The following is a 27,636-nucleotide window of genomic DNA, read 5'->3' on the forward strand; positions in this document are numbered from 1 at the left end:
GGATTTTATTTGAACTTTTAGAACATTTTTAGAACTGGTTTTGTCGTCGATATGTATTTTTGAGTTCAGACGGAAAAAATCAAGAATCCAAATGCCCTGCCTCTTGATATCTTTCCAACTTCTGACTCTCCCTAGAGAAACCACAAATCTAGATAAATATATTTTGATATAATTTATCAAATATTGTAAGAGCTGTGCTAAACGATGAATAAAAAAAATATTTTCTTAAAAAGTTAATGAATACAGATTGTATTTGTTATGACTTCTTGAGTATTTTTAGAACTGGCTTTGTCGTTAATAAATATTCTTCAGCATCTTGTATAAAATATTAACATTAAATACTGATTTAAAAATATTTTATTTTATTAATAAATTATATAAAAAATAAATATAAATAATAATTATTAAGATTTAATTAATACAAATTATATACTGTCAAATATTTTATGAATTGGTTTTGTCGTTAGTAAATATTTTTGAATATTTGAGAAAAATAAAATAATATTCTATATCAGACAGCTTTTTGATTATTTCTTGCACGAGCATAAATTTAGGTTTCTCTGATATAAAAATAAATGCTTATATAAAAATGTAATTTAATAAAAAATAGAACAACATAAATAATAAAGACATTTGTTAAAATTTAATAATTCAAAATATATTTTATTATAATTTCTGGAATAGTTGTAGAATTTGTTTGGTCGTCGAAACAGTCCTTTTTTCGTTAAATAAATATTTTTATGTAACTAACAAAAATAAAATAATAATCCACGTCGCTTGCTTCTTAATATTTTTCTAACTTTTGATTATTTCCACCGAACTCATAAATTTAGATTTAACTGGTCTAAAAACTTAAACGTATTTAGTTAATATAAATTATAGCTTTCTGGAACTTCTGAAATATTTTTAGAGCTGGTTTTATCGTCAATAAATATTTTTGAGCAACAGAGGGAAAAACAGACCTTTGATATAAAAATAATGTATTTCATTCATAAGTTAATGAATAAATACAAAATAATGGTTGAAGTTTTATGAATACACATTTTATTTTGTTGTGTATTTTTGGATTTTGCTTTATCGTCAATGAATATTTTTGTGTTTAACAGAAAAACAATAAATAATTCATACTCCTTTTTGATTCTTTTAAACTAACTCGAAAATTCGATTTATCTGGTCTATTAGATAGAATATTTTGAAAACTGTTTTCTTTTTGGCAATAATCCATGTCAAATTGGTCCTGTGAATCCACAAATATAATTAAATGGTACGATTTAACAAAAATATTGTATTTTATTTATAAATTAATGAAAAAGTTAATAATTTTTAAAATTTAATCAATAGAGATTGTTTTGTTTTAATTTTTGAAATTTAGAATTGGTTTTGTGGTCAATAAATATTTTGGAGTAAAAGAGATCAACAGTAAACAGCCTTTTTATCATCAGATAAATATTTTACAGACAGAAAAAAATGATCGACGACGAACTGCCTCTTGACATTTAGATTTATCTGATAAAAAATCACACTAAATGATAACATAGAAATGTCCTTTTTTATTCAAAAGTTAATAAAAAGATAAAAAATACGGATTATATTTTGCTGTAATTTCTCGAATATTTTTAAGCTGCTGTTGATGTCACAAGTCAGACAGACTAAAAAAATCCTCATCGAATGACCGTTTGATATTCTCCCAACTTTTGATTTTTCGCGAAACCACAGATCTAGGTTGTTCCGACATAAAAAATTCAGACTAAATGACGATATAAAAATACTCTCCTTTATTGGTGTACTTAAGTGTGCTTAAGGTAAAATCTTATCGAGCAATAAATAACATCGGTACCTAATACGTTATCGGTTATTTTTCTTGAGTTATTTTCCCCGGTTTATAGCGTAATAAATTCGTTTCGAATGCGATGCTACGATAAATCAAGATACCTATTCTTCCCCTCCCGGATTCCTCCATATGGCTTCATTATTTCAGATACGGGCAAAGCAAATATGATTAATTTATATATTTTTTATTGGGGATGTATTTCCTAATAAGCCAAATTGGATTAGGAGGATAAGTTACCACAATTGGGGTTTTGCTAAATTAAATTTTTATTGGAGTGGTTACTTATCAGATTTCCGGACAGTATACTATGGTATTCTATTATTTGAACGAATGTGCTGACCCAAATATAATTTCTGCACCACTATGTTTGATATCATAGTTTATTATTGCATGGTTTGTAATTTAATAAATGAGAAACTAATCCGATAATATTTATTATTCGTTCAATAATTATAATTGCTGGCGTAATAAATGAAAACAAAGGAGTTGATGAAATTTATTCGTATTTTTAGGTTCGCTTAACACGTGAGAGAACAATGCTCAAAATGAAAACAATAACTTCCATTTTAGCACCCATTTAAGACTGTAGAGAAACTTTGGAGTTTAGAAAACAAGTTTCTATAATTTTCACTTACTGTTTCGACACAACAGGATTAGCATTGTTCAAGTCGTTGCTCAAAAGAATCAATATTCGACGTGTTATTTCAAATTATGTGTAATGTTGTAGGTATACAGTAATTTAGATAAGCTTAATGTTTAATCAAAAATGTATACTTACCATTCGCATCTTTAGCCTCCAAACCTTCTGCCTCGATTACGACCACGCTCAAAACAACAATGGGGGGTTGTTCTTCGCCGGCAACGTGCAGCATGCGATAATGTCTATCCGGTGGCATCCCGAATGCCCGCTGTCCATACAAATAAAGATCTTCTTTGTAATGTGCGTATTGTCCACCCGGCGCCGGAGCTCCCACCTTTCCATGAAGAAACAAAAGCAGATTAAAAGATATTCCGAACTAATTAAATTCGAAGACAGACATTTTGACAGTAATTTAAAGGACAATGTAGTAAAACTGTTGGACAATTCCTGTTGGGGGGATATGCAGGACGCATCCGACACTCGGTTTATTGCATATAAAAGTTCTCTTTGCGCTGAGCGCAATGTCCCTTTGTAGGTCTCGTCGGTAATGAATTATTTATTCAAAGTGCTGCGACACGTTATGACAACCCATCAAGTAAACTTTATTTAAACAGGACCTTTAAAGTAAACATAACATATTTGTGTAGGTTATCGGGAGTTAAATGTATTAGTGTTTATATTAGTGTTTATGTTAGATATAGTTTTGTATATAGTTAGTTATCTTATCTCTTCGTGGTTTAGGCATGGGAATGTTTTCGTCCACTTATTAAGAGTATCCCTTAATGGGGTTAACGTAAACATTCCCTATTTTAAATAGGCCCATCCAAGGGGATGGAGGGCAGTCTAGCAGAAATTATTGTACATAAAGCATCTATATTGAACAGTGTAAATTGTAGAAAATAAAGTTTTATCTAAACTGTTAGATATACTTATTTAACTGGCGCAGTCGTACGGTTCACTTCAGTGAAACTATCACGTCGATTTCAATCGTTTGGAAGTGAAAGAACCACATTCCGAAGAAGCATCCATTAAGGAAAATCTAAGGAACAAATACTACAATTAAACACAATCAGCCGAGGACCATCCATCGAGGAAATCCAGAGCAACACATAGATGCAACACAACAAGAAGAATCTACGAGAATCCAACTGAGTTAAGTCCATCGTGGAGAAACCAGTAAGAAGAGATTCAGGAAATCAAACAAGTGGAACTCCCAACTAGTTACGTCCATCGCGGAGAAACCAGAAGGAAACCACAAATTAAACCATCCCACACGCTGAACTACGTCCATCGAGGAGAAGTCCACGCAACGGGGATAAAATTATAAATTTTATGTAAGTAACTCATGTTTTCCCATTAACATTTTAAAGAATTGAAATTGAAGCAATTCAGAATTAGAGTACTAAAAACTGCTAGAACTCGATATTAATTTCAAAATTAAATTTATTAACTAGTAAAAACAAACAAGTAAATCAAAATGGCTCAAATTACAATTAAAGACATGATGGATACCATTCCTACCTTTGATGGTGATTCGTCCAAACTTCGATTTTTTATTGGGAGACTGGAAAAAGTAGTTAACAAATTTTATGATATTAAGGACCCCGAAAGTTTAATAAACGACTACATCACCGCTTCTATTACTAATAAACTACGAGGCCCAGCCCTCGCAGTTATTGAAAACTCAAACGCAACTTCGATTACACAAATTAGAATGGAATTGATTAGACACTTTGGTGATATTAGAAATGAGCATAGTTTGTTGTACGATCTTCACCAGTTACGGCAAAGCCGCAGCGAAACCGCTTCGGATTATTACAATAAAATTTACGAATTATGCAATATTTTTAATAATTATGTAACCCTAAATGAACCGAATCCAGAAATGCGACACATGAAATTAGAACATTTTAACCAAAGCGCCCTAACGGTATTCCAAGCAAATGTAAAACCAACTATATTAGCCTCAATGTTAAGGGTAAAAAGTCCAAGAAATATGTTAGAAGCTCTTGAATTCGTAAAAAGCGAAGAAAAATTCAATTACTATGCTTCTCAAGTTCAAACAAATTATAATAGACCACCCAATCAAAATTTTTCCCAAGGTTCCCAAAACCAAAGAAATTATAATAGACCACTCAATCAAAATTTTTCCCAAGGTTCCCAAAATCGCCAGCATGGTCAAGGCGTCCCCAACAGACAACAAAACTTTCCCCGTAACCCTGTAAATTTTCGAACTAAACAAAACAGAACCCAACACCCTACACCAATGAGTGGTGTATCCCACGTTAGAGCCAAAACAATCAATTCTCGTCAAAATCAGTCACCTAAATTTCAGTTTGAAGAGCTCTATAACTTAGAAAACAATAATCCAGTCGACACTAAAACCAATCAAAACGAGACTACTTACGAATTTAACGAAGAGAGTCCTTATTATGAAAATTTTCGGGACGACCAATATTCAAAACCGACAAAGTAATTGAATTCCACACAAATCCCAACGAAAAAAAACTTCCTTACATCCAAATAAAAAACCCTCAATTAAAATTACTTATCGACACAGGCTCTACAAAATCTTTTCTTAATCCTTTAATCGCTCATAAACATTACCCTCACAAAATAATCAAAGAACCATTTATTGTTACAACAGCATTTGCATCATCCAAACACGACGAGGTCATGCAAATAAAGGCATTTCCAGAATTTAATAGTAATGAGGTGATAACATTTCATTTATTTAAATTTCACGAAATTTTTGACGGTCTAATAGGAGTAGATAATATGCATATCCTACAAATAAAACTAGATATTCCTAATAACATTCTAAGCACCCCAAATGCAAATAATAAAATTCTCTATCTACAGACTAGTAATAACATATTAATTCAAAAACTTATTCCCGGTAACACCACAATAACATTACAAGTGCCTACAACAATCTCCGAAGGTAATATATTAATTCCAAAACAAACAATTCAAAATTGCAAAATTCCTGAAATATTAACGACAGCTAAAAATGGTAAAGCACTTATAGAAATTTCAAATGTATCAGATGACGAAATTAATTTTTCCTTACTTTACCCGCTAAAAGCCTACAAAGCAGACAATAATTTCGAGCTGTATAATTTTCATATAACAGCAAAAGAAACTAAATTAAGAAATATTTCCGAAGTTATTAGGACTGATCATCTAAATTCAGAAGAAAAAAAAGAAATTATCAAACTATGCAGAAAATATAAAGACGTCTTCTTTAAACCAGATGATAGTCTAACCTTCAGCAATCAAATTACACATAGGATTCGTACTACAGACGAAATACCTGTTTTTACTAAAACATACAGATATCCCTTCGTACATCGCGAGGAGGTAAAGAATCAAATTAACAATATGTTAGAACAGGGCATAATCCGTCCTAGCCACTCTCCTTGGTCCGCCCCTATTTGGGTAGTACCTAAAAAATCAGACGCTTCCGGAAAGAAAAAATGGCGAATAGTTGTGGATTATCGCAAATTAAATGAAAAAACAATAGACGATAAATATCCAATACCAAACATAACTGATGTCCTGGACAAACTAGGACGTTGTAATTATTTCTCCACTCTAGATTTAGCCAGCGGTTTCCATCAAATCGAAATGCACCCTGACGATGTACAAAAAACGGCTTTTAATGCCGAAAACGGCCATTACGAATACGTCCGCATGCCTTTCGGTCTAAAGAACGCCCCGGCGACTTTCCAACGAGTTATGGACAATATCCTGAGAGAATTGATTGGAAAAATCTGTCTTGTGTACCTAGACGATATTATCGTTTTCTCAAACTCCCTTCAAGAACACATTAACAATCTTGAACTCGTGTTCGGTAAGCTACGCAAGGCACACTTTCAAATTCAACTAGACAAATGCGAATTCTTAAAAAAAGAAACATCATTCTTAGGGCATATAATTACAAAAGAAGGTATTAAACCAAATCCAGACAAAATAATCGCAATAAAAAAATTTCCAATTCCCAAAACTAGTAAAGAAATAAAAAGCTTCCTTGGACTTTTAGGTTACTACAGGCGCTTCATTCCCAACTTCGCACATTTGACCAAACCAATGACCAAACTATTAAAGAAAAATGCAAAAATCACTTTAACACCGGAATACATAAATTGTTTTAATAATTGTAAAGAACTGTTAATGAACGACCCAATCCTTCAATATCCAGATTTCACAAAAACCTTCAATTTGACAACAGACGCGAGCAATTTCGCAATAGGCGCCGTTCTGTCACAAGGAGAGCCTGGCAAAGATAAACCCATTGCATATGCGTCCAGAACCCTTAACGAAGCTGAATGTAATTATAGCTCCATTGAGCGCGAATTGTTGGCAATAGTTTGGGCAACAAAGTACTTCCGCCCTTACCTGTATGGTCAAAAATTTAAAATTTTTTCGGATCATAAACCATTACATTGGTTATTTTCAGTCAAAGATCCTAATTCACGACTCACCCGTTGGCGTCTTAAATTGGATGAATATAATTACGAAATTATATACAAAAAAGGTTCATCGAACACTAATGCTGATGCACTCTCCAGAATAAAAATAACCGAATGTAATATGCACAATAACGAACTTGATCCAATGGCAGAACTAGAATCTATTCTGGCAAATGCCCCCGAAATGTCAGATGTCGAAGACCTAGACGAAATCCTAGAAACACTAGAAAATGCTCAACCAAAAGACAATTTAGAAATTAACGATAATGCAACCGTCCACACGAGCTTAGAGAATCCTATTTTAAATATCCCAATTTCAGAAAAGCCCTTAAATATGTTCAAAGATCAAATTATTATCAACGTAGTGTTACAAAACCCAAAGAAACCTGTCTTGAAAAAACTATTTGACAACAAAAATCGAACAACCATCGAAGTTACAAAAATAAATTTTGAGCAAGATATAATAAAAATATTTAAAGAATTTATAAATTGTAGAAAAGAATTTGTAAATTGTAGAAAATAAAGTTTTATCTAAACTGTTAGATATACTTATTTAACTCGGGCCCTCGAAGTACCCCACTTATTTACATTTAAAAGGGGGTGTGTGCAACGAAAACAATTGCTTTATTACATCGTATCAATTTACCTGCATACATTTTAATGGTGCGGTGATAGAAATTAATTTTGTTCCACATGTTTTGTCATTGTTGTTCTTGGAATAAAGTTGCATTTCATTAAGGTAAATATAGAACCAATTGTGTAAATGCGTGTGAGAATTCCAATAACTGTAAATATGACCTAATTTCACCGATTGTATGTGGAATCGAGTGGATAATTTATATGCAGATCATTGTTTTTAATGGCAACAACCGAAATGAAAAATAAACCCCATTAAATTGTTTCACAGTTGATGAAGTATAATGAACTAATTCTTTATTTATTGTATAAATTTTATAATAATTAATGGGATTTAACATTGTAATGGAATTTATGGCTCATAATTGAAATCTGTCCTAAAATTTTGTAGAGCAAAATACTGTTGTGAGCTTTATAAAAGGTATATATTAATTTTTTTCATTTGTTTCATGTATTATTTGAATATGTATTTGTCAAAATATATATGCTTGGACATAAATTAACTCCAGGTGAGAGAAGTAGAACAGTTAGAATGTTGGAATCTGGATAAATCGCAAATTTTAATTCAATTCAATCATTTCAAATTAATTTTTGATTATTTTGTAGAATAAATTAAAAAATACTCGTTTTCGGTTAGCTATATTTCTTTAAGAGCGGGAAATTACACTGAAAATTCATAAAAACTGGCGAAAAGAAAACCAAGTGCCAGACGATTTAAATTCCAAATTCAAATATTAACAAATAAAGTGAAGTAGTAGAAATGAATCTGAATGTTGTTCATTTAAATGGAAAATGCATCATTCGGGAATTAAACTGTAGCGGGTAATAAATTTTTGTGAGCCGAAAAAGTACATACAAATTTAACTCTTCGATGAATAAAAGACCTGCTCTTTGATGTAATATCATTCGTTTTTTAGAAATGGCCCATTGATTGCGAATTAAATTTGAAAATTGGTTTAGTACTCAATTTCAATAGATATTGCACGGTCAAAAGGAAATGGAAAGTTTTTAATTAAATTCTTTTATCGATTAAAAAAAAACCTGTGTTGAAGATATTTGACGTGTAAATTTCAGTGGAAGGTAATGGCATTTTACTGGTTTAACGAGAATGAATAGTGTATACGAAATTTATGAAAAATTAAAAATAGTAGGTTTCTTGGAGTTGATGCAAATTAATGTCAGCTATTATATTTAACGAGTGTCTTTATATCCATTATTTCTTATTCCAGGCTCGTTTTACAAAACAATTGTGACTGAGATAAATCAGCCTTAAAATATTGAACTAATTGGAATATTTCAGATATTTATCAAGTCTTTATTGAAAGCATATTTTATAAAGAATTATTGGAAAATATATATTAAAAATGACAATATCTTGTAGTTTTTGAATATAAAAAAAAGGATTCTATCCTTTGAAGTGACGAAAGTAAATTTAATTAAAGTGGTGCAACGATCCCATTGTAAATACTAAATTTCTATGGTTAAACAAGGTGGTGGAAGCATTATAGTTTAGGGATGCTTTTCTCGATCAAAAGTTAAATTCTTGATTCTAGTGGAGAGTAACATGAATCTCTTTCGATACATGAACATACTGGAAAACACCATGTTTTCTCCATTTACTGAGGAAGAGATATCAAACACATCCAAAATTATTAAAGAGTATTTTCTAATGAAAATTGGGTACAGTTGAGAAGTATTGGACTTATATTCGTAGTACAGATAGATTACGTCCAATAATAAAGATATTATCATAAAATACACATCTACATTTCTAAAAATTGATTAGATTGTTTTTATTATTTTAGAAATATCTTGTACAGCATTGTATTAAAAAAATCAATGAAGTTTTGAATACAATACGCTTTGTAAGTTCTTATTAACTGAAATATATTATATGTTCTATAATACGTAGAGAATATATTTCAGGAGAACAATAAAGATAAAGCCCCTCACACAAATTTGGCTGGCACCACGCAGGAATTATTAATTACCTAGAAACCCAATATTTGGGGAAAAAGTCTCTTGCTTGGAATATAGCATCGGGTCTATTGATAATCAAGTGCCATTTTGAGTGCAAACACGTCCTCCGGCCAAATTTAAAACTGACAGCGTTGAATAATGCTCCGGGTTGAGTGCCTTTCGTTGATTGAGTTCAGGTGGGCAAGGCGAATCAGTGAGGGCGTGAAAAATAACGGTCGGACTAGGCGGCGTAAGAGCAATTTCACTGACGTTTAGCTTTCGGTTAATTAGGACGCCTATGAAAACACTTCGTGCTGGATATAATGGATGGATAAGAAGTGATTTCCTGATTTCTATCAACGAACGGTTTGCTAATGAACATCCGTCTATACAACGTGATAAATTTTATGGAGTGGAGTTGATGCAATTTAATAGAACGCCGGGGAATTGGATTCAAACTAGGTGCTTACCGTGTTGGCGATGGTGTAGAGCATTTCGACGTACAATTTGTCTTTTTCGTTTTGCGGTGCGGTGTAATCGATTGGTGTGATGCCCAATTCACCTTCCTGTGGTGGCGGGTCTGATGCAGATGCTTCGGCTGATTTCAACATGCTCTGTCTTTGGTTTTCTTGTTTCCATGCAAGGGCCGTGAAGCTTTCAAAGTATGAGCCATCTATCTCTTGCACCCTGAAAATAATAACAATAATTAGAGTGATCTAAGATTTTGTTCTAAGAATGTTAAGATAATTTAGAAAATGTACTGTGGTGTACAAATAGAATAATTTTATTACAAGGTCGAACCATTATTTTTTTTTTTTTAAATAAAAAATCAATTTGGTCTGGATAAAAATATGAAATATTTTATTAATATTCATAAAAAATTAACAATAACAAATATTTCCATATTTTGGGGTGAAACATTTGGCTTCTATCACTGCTTATTTTCTGCAGAATGCCAACAGAAATATATTGCCATTGCTCCTGTATGGTTTGAAGAAATTTTTGTTTGTTTTCTATTCGGATGCAACGGTTTCATATTACCAAAGGTGCTCAATACCGTTTAGATCAGGGTACTAAGATGGCCATTCAATCAGAGTTAAGTTTTTCATTAGAAACCACTAAGTTTAGACGTGTGTACAGGATCGCTGTTTTGTTGAAATGTGCCACGAAGTGGCATCTCTTTCTCGACAAATGGAAACATGGTGTTTTATAGTATATGCTTGAAAACGATCCATTACTACTTGAATCAAGGGTCCAACTTTGGATTGAGAAAAGCATCTCCAAACCATAATGCTTCCGCCACCATGTTTAACCGTAAGAATTTAGTATGTAAAATGGTATCGTTACCATTCACAGTCATCTCACAAATGTTCCAAACAAATTAAATTTACTTTCGTCACTCAAAGGATGGCAAGGGCGATTTTGTAAATGCCGGACGGGACGCTCTGATTTCCCTTGATAGTCGTGGTTTTTTAAATGCATTTCGGCCATGTAGTCCTGCGTCAGTATGGCCAGTTTCCCATTGTTCCGGTACTAACGTCAAGATCAAATTGTGTCGAAATATCCTTAGTGATTTGTTTTGATATTTTGAGGGAGAGACTTGTTATGCTTTTGTCTATTTTGGGAATGCTTTTTCGTGGTCGTCCTGGTTTGCATTGGTTTTCAACACCACCTTCAATGTAACACAAAATCTTTGAAACAGCTCTCTGAGTAATATTTGTTAAGCCATATAGCCTTAGGCCCCTTTTACAAAGTTCAGCTACTCTTTTCCTAAATTGGAGTGAACAGTAAACGTGTTTAGGCATTTGTACGTTGAACACAAACTAGCGAATTTGTTTAACATCATTACAACAGATATGAAAAGTTCTAGGAGTTAAAAATCTAATTTTTAAAAATATTCCATACATTTTTCCACCACTTTATATACTTGTCTAGTCTAACAAAGAAAGATATACGAATAAATTTGATGAATTGAAAAATAAATTAAAATTTACTCCGTACTTTTTGCAACCACTGTATATCCGTCACAAATTGTCTCCTACTAAAATTCAATATTTTCCAAATGTATATGTAAATCAGATTTATCAGCAAAAATGATAAATATAAAACTTCCCAAATTTTGAAAATACATTAAAATACAAATACTAAAAGATCAATTTAGTGAAACGTACTTTATTTTATTTAGAAAACTCCAGACAAAGGGATAAAGTCATTATTGAAGGATAAGATAGGTTTAAAGCAGTATGAACAGTATTCGGTTAAATAAGTGAAATGTTATATTAAAAGGTTTTTATGGTTTCCCTTTTAAGCACAGCATGGCGGAATAATCCACTTCACTTTCTATTTCATTTTCTTTCAAATGTAACCCGCCCTGATAAATTAAATGCTTCATAACGCCGAAATGTTTTAAAAGATGTTTTATGCATGAGCAGGCGCATGTAAATGTAATGGTTATCATTTAGCCAAATATTAAACTGAATTTGACATAACATAAAATGACATTTATGTATTTGTGAATTTCAAATACGTTTTTCGTGGAATTCGAGAGAATCGAAGTCGAAGAAGTGTTTTTTGCGATGTTGAGTTTTCGGGGACCAATCATAAATATTTGAACACATAAAACTTTAGCACGTGTAGTTTTCCTTGTGGCCTTAGCCTTTAAGTAATTCACGGTGAAAAGAATAGGTAATCAGACGGCAACATCAATTCCAAAGACCCCAGCACAATTGGCAAGTGTGAACAATAAAGCCAATGCATTATTGAAATGGGTTAATTTGAGTACATGGGTCTCAATCAATATGGCACGTGGCAAATGTAATATGTCCAATGACCAATGAGAGATTGGCAAAAACACGTATAACGATATAAAAGGATGTATCCCTTCATGTTTTATTCAGAAGTTAAAATGTGTTGGTCAGAACCGGCTTTAAGCACGATAACTTTGGGTGATGATCCAAATAAAATTATAAGTTGCTTTGACCTGATATTATACAAGTTTTTGAGCTTTTTTACTATAACTATAAACCTACAATACAATACTTAACACCCACGAAGTGTTTGTGTGTGTGATTCTATTTATAGTAACCCATGCTTACTTTATAAAAGCATTTAAACTCCGATTTTCTGAATAATAGAGCTAGAAGTTTACAATACAATCCTTGTTATTGCGAGCACCAGATGAAAAGAAACCATTCGTAAACTTGCGTGAAGCATCAGACATCAAACCAACAGGTTAATAAAGGGCCGTGATTGATCGGTACAAAGCGAGAGCATTCCAAAAGAACAATACTTTGATGTATTGCAAAAAATACAATCTCACCAAGCATTCGGCATTGAGCCTGCATTATTCCTGGCGAGGTAAACACTTGATTATTGTTTTTGCCTCGTTTTGTTTAAGGAATAACTAATTAACGGCATGATCGAGTCATTAATTAAATAGATGATGAATAGAACATGCTCTAGTAGTGCTTGTGCACTCATTTCACATCAATAGGCCTCTAATGGAAACAAAAGACGCATTTTGCAGTCGGATGACCAACTAAAACGAACTGACGTTGCTGTCGTGTAACGTTTGACGATGTACCCCACAATTTGATCTATCGCGTCAAAAAGTTTAAAAATACATTTATGCACCTTTTTGTGTCACAAAAAGTTTAATTTCGTTTGCACGAACTGAACGTTTACACGAAGCCAAATAAAAATATGATTTATACCGAGACATTTTACGATTCCACCGGAAAGGCGGCGGCGGTTTGCGACGGTCAACTCGAACGCCGGATTACGAACGAACAACAAGTTAATAAAAACAACAAAAAAAAAAAGTTGTAGACGACGGATTCTTACCCCGAGCGGACTTGATGATCGATTTCGGGCCAGCTGGGCCGACGGCAGCAGAAAGTTGGCGGTCTCTCGGGGGTTGCCTTCGGCGACCTGACTCGGAAGGAGCCCGGTCGTCGGACGGGAGGCTGCGGCACCAGACATTCCAGCGTGCTCCTGCGACGCTGTACTAAAGCACTTGCACCTGAAAAAATTTCATTTGTTCGTGTGACTTAATCGGCTACACGTTTTCGAAATGAAAATTAATGAAATTCTAATTCTGTTATTATTGTACACGAAAAAAAAAAGTCTACTGGCAGTTTTCTTTTAAAGACGTATTATTTTGAATATAAATTAAAAAAACGGTAATTTAATTTGTGTCACCCTTCATTCCAGTAAAACGACTGGATGTTGTTTTTGTACTTGAAGACTTATTACTTTCTATGTTCATCAGCTTATTTTTTCTTAATACTGGATAATATTACGTACCAGAAAAGTAATTTACATTTTTTGTGTAGAATTTATTTGAATAAATTTTAATATTACATTATATTTTTGACATTTTTATAATAAAATTGTACACAAGGTGTATCTAAAATAGGTGGGTAATATTTGAGAAAAGGTAGAGCGTATCCGAAATATTTATTTTCCTGAGGTAACTACTGATCCTTAAATTTAAATTTCAAAAATTGATTTTTTTATATAATATTTCCGTAATCTTTGGTCAATCTTCTTTAAATTTTATAAACATTCTGAGTATTTTCCTCTTTTTTCGCTTTATTTTCTACATCCCTGAATATTCTTAAAACTATTAAACATTCCATATTCTTCACACAATTAAGAACAAAAAGGACATTCTTGTTTAATCTTGATTACCAAAGCAATATTTACTACATTTATTATATATATATATATATAATATATAATAAATATTATTTTATTTATTTATTTTATTACTTTAATAATCAAAGATTTCATTGATATTTCCATCAACCTTCCATTTACATTAATACATAAATTTATTTTTTTTTTTTTGAGGTAAACATATTCAGACAATATCTTTCATCTGGCACCACATTGTATAATCTATTGGATTCAATCAATTCAATTGTCAGAATACTGATTTAGAAAATTTTCGGAGAGCTACTGACAACGTTGTCGACTAAACTAGAGAAAAAATACCGACGTGCATATACCAAACCATCACTTCTATTATGTGAGATATTTTGAATGAACTCGTAGCTCTAAAAAATTATAGTATATATGAGTATTATGTTGCAGTCCAACCATTTATTTTAAATAATTGTTGAATTGGGTGAAGTTTCTTGTATTATCATAAGTTTAAACATCTTCGTTGAGTTTACAAAAAGAAACCAATTCAAGTGAAAGTTTGTCTTATCGGAGATTATTATTTTTGATAAGAATATGTGGTAGTGTTCATGACGAGCTATTGTCAAAACTGCAATCTTAACGGTAAGCTCTTAAAAGAGCTTGGGCTAGTCAATAATTGTAAGGAAGCAGCTGTTGTTCTTTCACAGTTCTCTAAACACTCGAAGTCGTTTGCATTTGTTGTTACATCTTGTACTAATAGTGGGATTTATTTAATTTAATATATTCTCTTCATTTGGACTATCTGCTTTTGGTCCTTTTTCTGTAATTTAATTCTTACTGTTTTATATAATAGTCACTCAGTAGAAAGAAAGGTTTTGTAATTAGATAAATTTCTTCTATTGTACTCTGCATTATGTTTTACAGCAGCGTGGTCATTTACATGACATTTGCCTAAAGTTAATAACAAACATATCAAGATATTCAGAATTTGTGTTCATTATTTTAGTTGTATCTACTTATTATTTATTATTTTCTTTTCAAACCTAACCTATACTAAAGGACATTCCTTTATTAAATAACATAATTAATAAAAATGATTAAGAATCGTTCAGAAAAGCTTGATTATTTCATATTCTACATAATAAAAGTTTAAACGAAACAAACAATTCTTCGCAATAATTGCATGATTAACATTTTTCACATTTAGGATTTCCCATTTCAACTAAAAAAAATCCAATGTGACCCGTTCCAGGTTCACGGATCTGTTTGGCACCTCAAATAGAAGGAAACTCGGGACGTTCATATTGTATTCCGAACGTGATCTCCCAGATTCCAGTGTTATACGTTATATTGAGTTGTGAAATATGTGCCGAAAATGTGTTTTCAGATTGGTCTGAAATATGCCGTGCCCCGCAACGGTTTCAGTTACGTTTTCCATTTTACGACGAAAGTGTCGCAAAAATTTATTGTAAAATAAAATATATATGAGTATACGGTATTCCATTCGAATAGGAGGATATTGTTTTTATTTTTTTAAACAAAAAATATTTTAGTTATTGTAAAAATTATAAAAATTTAGTTTAATATTAACAGTCGATTAGCTGTTTTAAAAAACTGTAATATATCAACTACTTCAACTATTGGAGTTTTATAGTTAATACTTTGAAATTAAAGTTTCCAGAATTTCTACTGAATTTCTTAGTTTACTCTAAAGTTTGTGCCAAACACCGAGCTTAAAAAGTAAATAGAATTTAATTCCTTGTGCGAAACCTAAATAAAAAATTTCCTGAAACATTTTTCTTAAAGCAAATAAAATATCCCTTAACATAGTATAAAAATTAATCTCAAATGAAAAGAAATTATAATTTTAAAAATGTTATGGTCCTAAATAAACAAATACTGCTAGATATTTTTCTGTTAAAACCTATTTCGTAGAGTATATGTTGTGAATTCCTAAAAAGTACCCCCTTGATAAAATTTCAATACAATAATGTTAAAAAATAAGACCATTTTAATATCAAGAGATGCAATGAGAACATTTTAAGCAATTAATAAATTTCTTTAATTAGTAAGTTACCTACTATACATCCACATTCTTTGTACAAAATAAGGACAAATAAAGTTTAGATTGTCTTTATAATTGGACGTCTTCTTCTATCTCCCAAATTTTAGAAACCTCGTATTTATCAATAATTAATTTAATTGAAACAAAACATGGATTGAATTCGTTAAATAAAAAAATATATATATCCACATAAAATGAAATCTGAAAAGTTAAATTTTTTCAAGGATGTCGGATACATTTTTTCATGTGGCGTATACACATACCAATATTGAATTTGTAAACATACTCAAAAAATATACTCCAGAAGCGATTATCGCTCTAACAAGTTTTGCTAAGGAAGAGTAAATATCGTGTTCGGAAAAATGCTATCCGATTTTCACGTTCACTTTGGTGCTTATACGCTACAAAATATGTTTATTCTTAAACAAAGCAATTTTGTTCTGTTGTTACATTATAAAATTCATAATGACACTATATTATGCATAGAATAAACGGCAATAACATAACGAGATTTGATGTCGAAACATGGAAACGTTCTTGTTAATTAAGTGACTGTGAATATAGATGGAGTATTAATACGATAAGTATCTTAAAGGGAAAATTCATTTGCCACAAATTACTAGCTTTAGCAAGAGTAAAGAACATTTAGTTAAAGTAGGAGTAATGTCATATTTTAAGTAGGTACTTACTCCTTGTTATTTATGTCATAAATCCCGTTAGTTCTTGTTAATAATGTAGTAAAATTAAATAGCCTATCAAATAGTCATTTTTCATATTTCTGTTTATATCTTCGGCAAGAAAAAAGATATCAGCGTATAACTTTCATTAACTTTGATTTAGTTTTTATTCTTTATTTACCTATATTATTTTGTCGAGTTTCGTTGAGCTAAAAGTTGAGTAATTGAGTTTTATCTTTATGTTTGTTTAATGCTTTTCCACTATTTTATCTTCAGAGAAGTAGTAAAATATTTCCATAAAAAATATGGCAAATATTCTCAGACAATCAAATATTTTGAATTAACAAATTAGTTACATAAATTGATTTTTTTAATAGATGAGTAGTATTAGGTCACATACCAACTATTTTTAGTGATCAAATTAGTTTTTTCAGGAGGCTAATGTTAAACATATGAAAATGTTGATTTTTTTGATACTATAATTGTTGAGTTTCGTTGAACTAAAAGTGGAGTAATTGAATTTTAGCTTTAACTTTGTTTAACCCTTTTCCACTATTTTACTTTCATAAAAAATATGGAATACATAATTTATATATATTTGTAATGTGTGTAATAATACACACAAATAATATTTTTCTTTATTTGATAACTGAAAAAGTCGAATCGTACACAGTTAAGTAGTAAATGTTGAGTGTACTTATATATCTCTTTGTTTTCGGTGAAGACATAAATATTGCAGTATCTAAAATTAAGCTCATTCTACTCTAGAGCAGTATCAAACCTATAAAATCCTCGCCAGATCGAAATAAATACCCATTAAAGGAAAAGCTCGCCACCGCGTCATGAATATTCATGACCGTAGGATCGGGAGTGAACCGTAAAGATTTTTAACCTTAACGGAGCGTAAAATTAGTAAATTTGTGTATGCCACTTTTCTACAATTCTTTTTGAAAACAAAATGGCATTCAACTTGTTTTATTAAATTTATCGACGACATTAGAAAAGAAAAACTACCACGGTGGAATTGAGTTATACCTATATATTATAAGTAAAGGTCCTTTAAAAGCGAATAGGGGTTGATAAAATGAGCCTTAAAAAATATTGTTACCTGGAGCGGGCAGAACTTTGGGAAAGCCCGGGGTGTTGCTATCTCCGGAGTTACTCCTTGATCCGGGTACGGTCGTTGTCCCTTCTGTTGTGTCTGTTCGACTTAAGGAGAATCTGGAAAAAAGGACATTACGCAATTAAATTACTTTCCGAGATAGAAAGGTCGTAGTGCTAACTAAATGGACCACCGCAGATTTGAGGATTCGATTGTTTCAGATTTAATTAAGAAAGGTTTGCTGAAGGCTGACTTAATTTTGGTAATGGAGAAAACTTGATTAAGGAATGTTTTCTTTCAAGTGTCCTACTTTTATTTCAATTTTGTTCGATTTTGAATATTTTAAAGATGTAAGTGATTTTTTTAACGCCAACCAATTAGTACGAAATTGATTAAATTGACTTGTCGTTAGATATCACTTTGGCACGGTTCCAACACACACTGATCAATTATAATATTATTGCGGACTCAGTTTCACCTTCCTTTAACGGGTCACCAATCTTAATTTGACATGAGGGAAGTCGATTATCCTGCAAATACAGTGCGATGTCCCACTGATGAATAATGTACATGGCAACGGCCGGTTTGTAGGCGGATAATTAACGACTTTAATTACATGTTTCAACAGGTGGCTTGTGTCTGTTTTTGCCCATGGGCAGACAAAACACCTACTCAATAACATGAAATACACTCGATTTGTACATATTTAATCAATGAACCAATATTTCGGAAACATGTATAATGTTTAGGAACTGTTACAACTTTATTTGTTAAAACTTCGTTAACATGGCAACATTTTAAGCTATAATTAAAATATAAGAAAGTATTACAGTATATAACAGTATTATTTTATCAAATTTAAAATTAGACAGATTATGTACAACAAAAATCGTAATCATGACTTGATTGTATCCAAATTAATTAATTTAAACTTTTAATATTTGTCACGTAAATCATTTGGTTAAGTACATAAAATCAATTTCTGGAATATGTATGAAAATATTTGCTCAAAACAATGTTTCTTATTTCGTTTGTGACAAAAACCTTGTGCCTATATTGAAATTATACAAAGCCAGACATATCTATTTCTTCTTTGTGTTTATTTAACCACACCAAATATAAAAAACCTTTTATCTCAGACTCTCTTCTCTATGCATAAATATAAATTTGTTGACTCAGAACAAAATCTTGAAGTTGTTATCCGCGTATGAAACAATATACGCTTTTTAAGAATGTTTTTTTCTGTTACAAAAGGGCAATAAATTTATTGTACGGATAATTAAGCAAAGGTTATGGTTACACTAACCGTCATTGTTCATTTTTTATGTCCTAATTAAAGTTCTACAACGCCGTTTGTTTTCAGCATCCTTCAAATATCTTCCCTTCAACTGTCAGTTAAACGGCCTTTGCAAAAGAATTTTATGACCGACGATAAATCCTCTATAAATGAAAGGCTTTATAGACAATTCGGTGGTTTTATTGGACATGCCAAAATTTCACTGAAGAATATTGTTAAAAGTTTTAAAGAATATAAAACTCAATTTATTGCCTGGTAACAATACTTTAATTTTAATTTTTTTTTTTGCGTGAAAGGTAGTTTTGATATAAAAATATTACAGGGGCGAATTTCGACTTTGATTTGTTTTATATAATTTAAATTATATATATATATATATATATATATATATATATATATATATATATATATATATATTATATAATTCACTTTTTTGCTTGGAAAATATTTTAGAAAAAATATTATTTCGTGAATGTTTTGCAATTAATTCATTTTTACTTTATGTTTCATTTCATCTTCTATTTTTTATACATAATATTTCCTTTATTAAAAGCTGCAGTATCTAAATGGTTCTATATTCTCAGTAATTTGTAGATATAGCTGCATTAAATTAATTTTTATCTTAAATTATGTAGTTTACTTTTTTGCTTGGAAGATATTTTAGAAAAATAAAAAAGAAGATAAATTTTTAAATTAAAATTTTTTTCAGGTTTTCTAAAATAATTTTATGTTTGGCGAGTGCTTACCTCCATTTGCACTTTACCTTATATTTTATTTTATCTTTTATTTTTTATAAAATGTTACCTTTATTAAAATCTATCTACAGTGGGACAAATTTTCTAATTTTTATTTGTTTTTGTATAAATTAAATTTCTTCCTACAACAACTTAATTTATTTCCTGAATACATTTTAATTACTTTATTTACCTTATGTTACGTTTTGTCTTTTATTCTTTTTTATATAAAATTTTCTTGATTAATCATACAAAATTCTTAAATGGGTTTCTGCAGTATATATACATTTTCAGTAATTTATAGATTAACCTGCATTAAATTAATTTTGTCACAAATTATGTCATAAAATGTAACTTATAAATTTTGTAGAGAAACAATTTCCTAACTTATGTCTCAACGTTTTACACACGTTATAATTAATTTATTCATAATTATAAATTGTTTTCCTTAATGTTAAAATATTTTTCATGCCTTTGTAAATATTCATCAAGTTAATTTGTATTCTTAATAAATACGTTCCAAAACAAACTGGGAATATGACTTTTAATTAAATGTTTTAATGAACTTTTCTTCGATATCTACTTGTTTGCAAATGGGTAATTAAATTTTATTTAAAAGTCTTCCCTCCAAAACTTTACAATACGTGCAAATTTAGTTTATTTGTTTAACGTCTTAAAATTTGTAAATTTGATTGCCTCAAATCAGTTTGAAACTTTTAAAATTCGATCAGATGTCGGAAGAGGATAAATCATCAAAGTACACTGTCATCACATCAAAATTAGATAAAACACGTTTTTGGGTTAATTAAACATGATATTTCACAATTCAAAAGGACGGAAAAGATTAATGGTCGTGTTTTCAGTATGCTCATCCAGCGAATACTTCATTATCCATTTTTGTTTGTTTTTTCTACATTATTAAATTTGATAAGATTATTGCGACGCACCATGAAATATGTTTTATTGAAAATTTAGGTCAGCTGTCATAAATCAAATTTTTTTATAAAATTTTTACATTATAAATTATTTTTTAAATTTAAGCTCTCGTCTTACTTCACTTTTTATGTGTTTTATGTCGCTTTTTTATGAAAATATTTTTAAAAAAACAATAATAAACTACTCGTATTTGATAAACTGAAATCAATAAAGTTTCATATAAACTATGCATTAGAAACTCCTCAGGATAGGTCCACCTTGTCGTGGTCCTGGGGCTCAGTACCGCTCCACAAGCCAGTGGCAGTGGGAAGGTAACGTCATTGTCTTGTCATTCCTACATGAATTTTCATGTGTCTGACATATCTGGTCATGATTTTCGGATCGGTACCCGGAGAAGGGTTTTTAAAATTTCCCCTCTTTGTTCCAGAAAAAAAGCATTAGGAACTTTCCAGGATAAGTCCACCTTGTCGTGGTTCTGGGGCTCAGTACCACTCCAGAAACCAGTGCAGTTGGAAGCTATGGGATTCAAACCACAAGTCCAATCCTTCCCCAGGAACATCTCGGATCTTCCTCAGATTTTTGTCACCCATATATGAGTTTTTCATATATGTATATCATTTGGGGACGATTTTCAGATCGGTGCCCGTACGGGGGTTTTTAGTCGATATGAATCTGATAATTCCATCAGGAGTGCGTCTTTTATAAGATTTTCCTTTCTTTGTTTCAAAAAAAACATTAGAAAACCCTCCCAGATGGATCCCCTTGTCATGATCCTGGGGGTCAGTACCACTTCACAAACCAGAGGCAGTGGTTTTTGTTAAAAAAAAAGAAATGCATTAGAAATCCCCAGGTTGGATTCACCTTATTGTGGTTCTGACAGCTAACGAATCCAACATCAATTTAAATCCATTCCCAGGAGGATCTCTGATCTTCCTCAGATTGGTCTTATTCTTCCGAATCCATATATGAGTTTTTATATATGTCTGCCATTTGGCTATGATTTTCGGATCGGTGCCCGGAGAGGGGTTATTAGTCGATGTGAATCCGACACTACCTCCGTCTCTTCTAAGATTTTCCCCTCTTTAATACAAAAAAAAATGCATTAGAAATATCTAAAATGAATAAATTGATATTTTAGTATCAAAGGTGTTATTAATAAGTTTAAAAATAGAATACCATGTATAGATAAAAGATGGAAATATTTCCTGCACGTGAATAAATCATTAGCATTGTATATTTTTTAAATTTGTTACAACAATAATAATTAATATTTACATGACACTGAAAAAGATTTTTTTCATTACTATATGTAATTTTGATATTACATTTTTAAAACACCTTGCACATTTTAAATTACTAATATGCATTTAGAACATTAAAATATACAATTTAGCTTAAGTTAAAAGTTAGCATTTCGTTGAACATATATTGCGTTTATCTTTTATGAGAAACATAAATACAACCGGGGAAAACTTATAAACGTCTGCGTGATTAAATGGGAACATTTATTTACATCACCTGATATTTTATCTTAAAAGTCAACAAAAACGACTGAAAAATTTAAATATACATCTTCATTCACGAATTTATAAAAATTTAATTAGAAGAGAGTAAAAACAAGCAACAATTAATTAATTCAAACTTCAGTAAATAATTTTTAGTTTTAATGGTGTGTAAATATGGGGAAATATGATTAGGAAAAAAATAAATTAATAATCCTTGTTTTTCCTTTTACTTGTTAATATTGCCGGGACAAACAACTGGCCATTTAGAATCTACCGTGCCTAAAATTCCGCAATTTTATTATTTTGTCCAAAGTTCAGTTTTATTTCGGACATTCCAACATATTTTCGTACTACAGGATTTAATTTCATTCTTTGCAGACACAAAACGAATCCAGGCAAACCATAATACGTACTTTTTTCACGTTAGTAATATAAATAATTCTATTTACTTTGAAACTAATTTGTTACACAAATAAAATATTAATTTTAACTTAAATACTACAAAATAGCATTTATTCTAATTCTAATAGACAAATTTAGAATAAATTACATGACATTTGTTTGAGACAAGAAAATTTAGAAATTCAGAGCGTAGCCTCTGGATAAATGTACTTTTAATTTAATGGCTAAAAAATATTGCGAACAGCATTTGAGATTTATCGACGTATTCATTAATTTTCATTTATTTACAAGCTATTGCAATTATTAAACCATTACCATATTAATTCGGATTGAAATATTTTCATTCGATGCGAATATCGAATGAAGTAACACAAAAAGGGTCGGAGTTTTAATGTGTTTTCTGTGTTTAAGGACATTTCTTTGAAAAAATAATAGTAAATGGAAAAAAAAATGGTACAAAAGTCTTTTTATAATTTGGATTAAAAGGATATCTTGCCACAATAATGAACAATTTGATAAAAATTAAAGCACTTTAATATTCTTTTTCATTGATGAGAAATTGTTTGATTTGCTAATCCATACTGGATTATTTAACCCTTTTCAATGTCAACCCATTCCGGCTTAAAACACATATTAATCTTTCATCAAGATAAATATGTTAAATAATATATATCCATTTTTAAATTTCAGGAGATAAACAGTTAATACTATTTAATTAATACATTTTAATTAATGTACTAAAGCCATGGTAACAAAAAATTAGTAACAGACACAGGCACTTTATAAGTACATCTGAATATTAATTAATTATAATAATAAAGTTTAATATATACTGCGTGTCATTTGAAGTGGATAATTTGAATTTTCTAGATTAAATATATTTAAAATATTTTAATGCAGATCTGGGTGGTCAGTATACTAAATATATTTCTCTTTTTATATATTCAATAATCACAAAAATTAAGAATGTTGTTTCTTGTGAAATTCTTATTTTCAACAACAATTCTATGGATTTGATCACATTTTATACGGTTCATTCTTAATTTATCTGTTGATAAGCACTGTAAAATGTCTCAAACAAGATCATATTCTAAAAATTTTGTCGCTATAATAAGTAGACCAATTGTGGGAATTGCCCATGGGACAACTCAGTTGAATACGTATGGAACCAAATTTACACTCGAAATTATCAGCCTCAAGAGTTAGAGGAGCTAATGCTCTCAGAAAAGAAGGGTGAGTTATGGATCAAGAATTTATTCGTTCACTAATGTTGTCAAAGAGGGTAGAAGCTGTTCGTAGAGCAAGCGAAACCGACTAAGTACTGATAAGTAATTCAAAATTTAAGTGACAAATACAATAATAAATCACAAAAAAATTTATTCATTTTTTAGTTATATTTTAAGCAATTTCAAAATGTCTCTTCAAATATTCAATTCAATAATAAAATTGTTCCACAGGTAGGTTTTGTAAAGCGTCAAGGAACAGGACGTGCGGTAGTAAAAGGGTATTTTGTCGAAGTTTTATGTAAACTATAAAACGTAACTTTACAATAACATTTTATTGCCATTGGGTTTTATTTGCTATTGTACCGTACATATCAAATGCATAAATCTTTGCATAAAGCTAGTAAGAATGGAATTTATGTCTTTTAAAAAATAATAGAGTTTCTCATTCCTAAAATATTTAATTTCCATTAAGAGTTTTGTATTTTGTTAATTTATTGTGTGATTAGAGAATTTAATACGTATAATCTGTCGTAGTTTCCGTCAGAAACAGGAGGTGTTATTTTTATTAGTGTTAAAAAATAATGAGATACGAAACAAAAGGTGAGAAAACGAACCATCGTTATTTTATTAATGTGGAAAAGTGTTGTTTTATTCAATAACAAATATCCTCGTATAAAATAATGAATGAATAATTGGAGAAACTGTTGAAATTGACAATAATAATTGGTGGCTCGTTAGTTCCCTTTTATATCGTTGCCATATTGTTCCAGTTTAATTCGACAAATTTTCCGTACAATATTTTTTAACACGAACAAAACTACTCGTCAATTTGGATGCTTACCTTTTGGGGCTTAAGCTCAATCCAGCAACACTGTTGCTGACATATTCGGTCAATGAGTTCAAGAAACTCATTTTCTCCGATTAAATCTGAAACAGAGAAACAACATTTTAAATTGTTTTGCATGTCGATATCGTTAATTCCGACTGATACAATTTGTTTCACGCTCCGATTTACGAAAACTATAATCAATCACTATTGACTTTAATCAACCGACATCATTTCCATTTCACGTCTTTAATTTTATTCCGGTCGGACTGGAACCCGATTAAATAATTTACCGTCGCGTTCTAAAATAAAGCGATTCAATCACGCCACACCGGACGCATTGAATCTCCATTGAAAATCAAATTAAATTTTATGTGCGGCTCACGGCGAACGTATGCGACATTTTATTATCTATTAGTAACCTTCTGCTATTCCGCCCTAATGTCGGTTTTAGAGACACATTGTCAACTTTTCTATGACTATATTCCGTGGTGATTATGGTAATAGAATGGGGCACATGAATATTTTTCTGATTGTGTGGGAATTATGGAATGTTACCAATTATTTCCTGTTGTATTTTATTATTTTTACCTATTGCTTACTCATTTATTTATTTATTGAGTTATGTATATGTATTAAGTGATTTGATATAACATTAATAACATTATTAAAAATAATATCAGATATCAGAACGACGTAATGTAATCAGTGATTTTTGGTGTTCAGTTTGGAATGATAGAGGGTAAACATAAATATTAAATATTTTAATCAGTTGATTTTCTAAAATAATGATTTGGACCTTTACAATGATCACGTCTTTGACATTCTCGATATTGATATAATGAGGTACCTCATTGCATGCCACCTTTACTTGATACTGAAAATCTACCAAAATCTGTGAAGGATTGACTGAGGTTTTCGGATTATGATGTCCTGTAGGTATTCAATTATAAATCTTGCATTATCCTGTTGGAAAATTTGGTTTTGAAGGGTTTCAGCAGATGAGTCAACGTCAATTTTCTCTCTATAAAATTCTCTTATAAGAAAAATAAATAAGTGAAACATGTACAATAATGAAGAATATTTATATATTTTTTTTTTAGTTTGTCCTGAAGAAAATTAAACCGTTCAAATTTAAATGTCCAAAAATTGTTTTTCCTCTCTAATTTACGTAATCTTTCAACTAATCGTATTTAAATTTGATATGAATTATGCCGTAATATCAATGTAATAAACTTTTTCCATAATGATAAAGCAGCATAGATTCTGGGGGTTCTCCTCTATTTCGCACCTATTTTCTACGCCACTGAATATTTTTTAAAACTATTAGGATTTTAATATACTTCACAGTTTACAAGAAAAGACGTACTCTGATTAATTTTCATTATCACAACTGTTTTTGAGATATGTCAGATTTAATGAATGAACTCGGAGCAACTCCGAAAATTGAAAAATTCATTTCTTGAAGATGTTTCCAAAAAATTAAGTGTGATTTTTCTGCTAGGTGTCCAAAAATTTATAGGAAAATTTAAGTAATAAACATAAATTTCATTCATATATTTTGTTAAAACTGGACTACTGTATCTATATTCTATTTTCCATGTCACTAATTATTTGTTAATTAATGAAGAATGTAACGGTAATTAAAGCAAACATCAAAATTTGTTACGAGATCAACAACAGATAAACAGGATTGCCAAAAACACTCCAGAGATCCATAATTTCTCTGAATTACAAAACTAATTTATAATGTAGGTCAACTTCTCAGCAAACTAAATCCAAGTTTAATTAACTTATCAATTAAACCAAGTTCTAATGAGTAACAATAATAAACTTCGACTTTCAATAAACTTCCTAAAATTACATTTAGCTAACATCAACAATAAGGTTATGTTCAAATGGAGATACGATTTGAATGTGCTTTTATTTCTGATAAAATTCAGTTGATATGCATTTGAATTAACAATGGACTTGCCTTTAATAATTCAAATTTGTAACGTAATGATAATAAAAGTGAAAATGTATTATTTCTGTATGATGTTAAACCTAATATCAAGTTAGTTGTAAATCAGAATGTGGAGAGACACAGAGATAATTTTTGAAGATATTTTATGACATTGTAAGGAGGACCTAGATTACAACCAAGAGTCGAGTATCTCGTTATTAAGGGACGGAACTTATCCTATGGTAATTTAACACTCATAAGAACTTCATTTGCCCCAAAATGGGACGTCGCATAATCTGAAGCAATTTATTCACGGGCACAGCCACCATGCACTGCTGATCAGAATTCCAAAGTTATTCCGAAGACTGACACAATCAAGTTTACACAAGTTGTTGCGCTACAATAAATGCGGTGAAGTTTTTTAATTTTTAATCAAATCATTTATATTTTTATTATATTAAAACATTCCAAACATGTGCATAATTAACCCATTTTGGAGTGAACAGGCAAGATAGTAAAGTTATTTGAATGGTTTATTATGCGATAAACAACGTTATCATGTCTAGTCTCAATATTTTATTTAAAACTTCATAAGCTATTCATAGGTTCCAAAATATATCAGAAAATGGGAATGGGTAGATAAGAACCATAAAGCTGTTTACATACGTAGCACGATGTGTCGGTGCATAAATTGAAAGAGATTCCATTAAGTCCTATTTGTGGGTGGAAAGGC

At 30.6% G+C, this 27,636-nt stretch overlaps 1 protein-coding gene across 1 annotated transcript in view; it reads right to left on the reverse strand.

Moving 5' to 3' along the window:
* The window catches only part of LOC109596741 (BAI1-associated protein 3), an 85,265-nt gene that overhangs the window by 32,268 nt on the left and 25,361 nt on the right, over nucleotides 1-27,636 (reverse strand). Inside the window, exons 3-7 of the mRNA XM_020012321.2 lie at nucleotides 24,974-25,059; nucleotides 18,039-18,151; nucleotides 13,385-13,562; nucleotides 10,012-10,228; nucleotides 2,610-2,805 (exon numbers count right to left, since the gene is read on the reverse strand). Coding sequence (XP_019867880.1) covers nucleotides 2,610-2,805; nucleotides 10,012-10,228; nucleotides 13,385-13,562; nucleotides 18,039-18,151; nucleotides 24,974-25,044 — 775 coding nt within the window. The 5' untranslated portion in view covers nucleotides 25,045-25,059. The remainder of the gene's footprint in view (nucleotides 1-2,609; nucleotides 2,806-10,011; nucleotides 10,229-13,384; nucleotides 13,563-18,038; nucleotides 18,152-24,973; nucleotides 25,060-27,636) is intronic.

The sequence above is a fragment of the Aethina tumida genome, chromosome 2 (genome assembly GCF_024364675.1).
Source record: "Aethina tumida isolate Nest 87 chromosome 2, icAetTumi1.1, whole genome shotgun sequence".
Lineage (NCBI taxonomy): Eukaryota > Metazoa > Arthropoda > Insecta > Coleoptera > Nitidulidae > Aethina > Aethina tumida.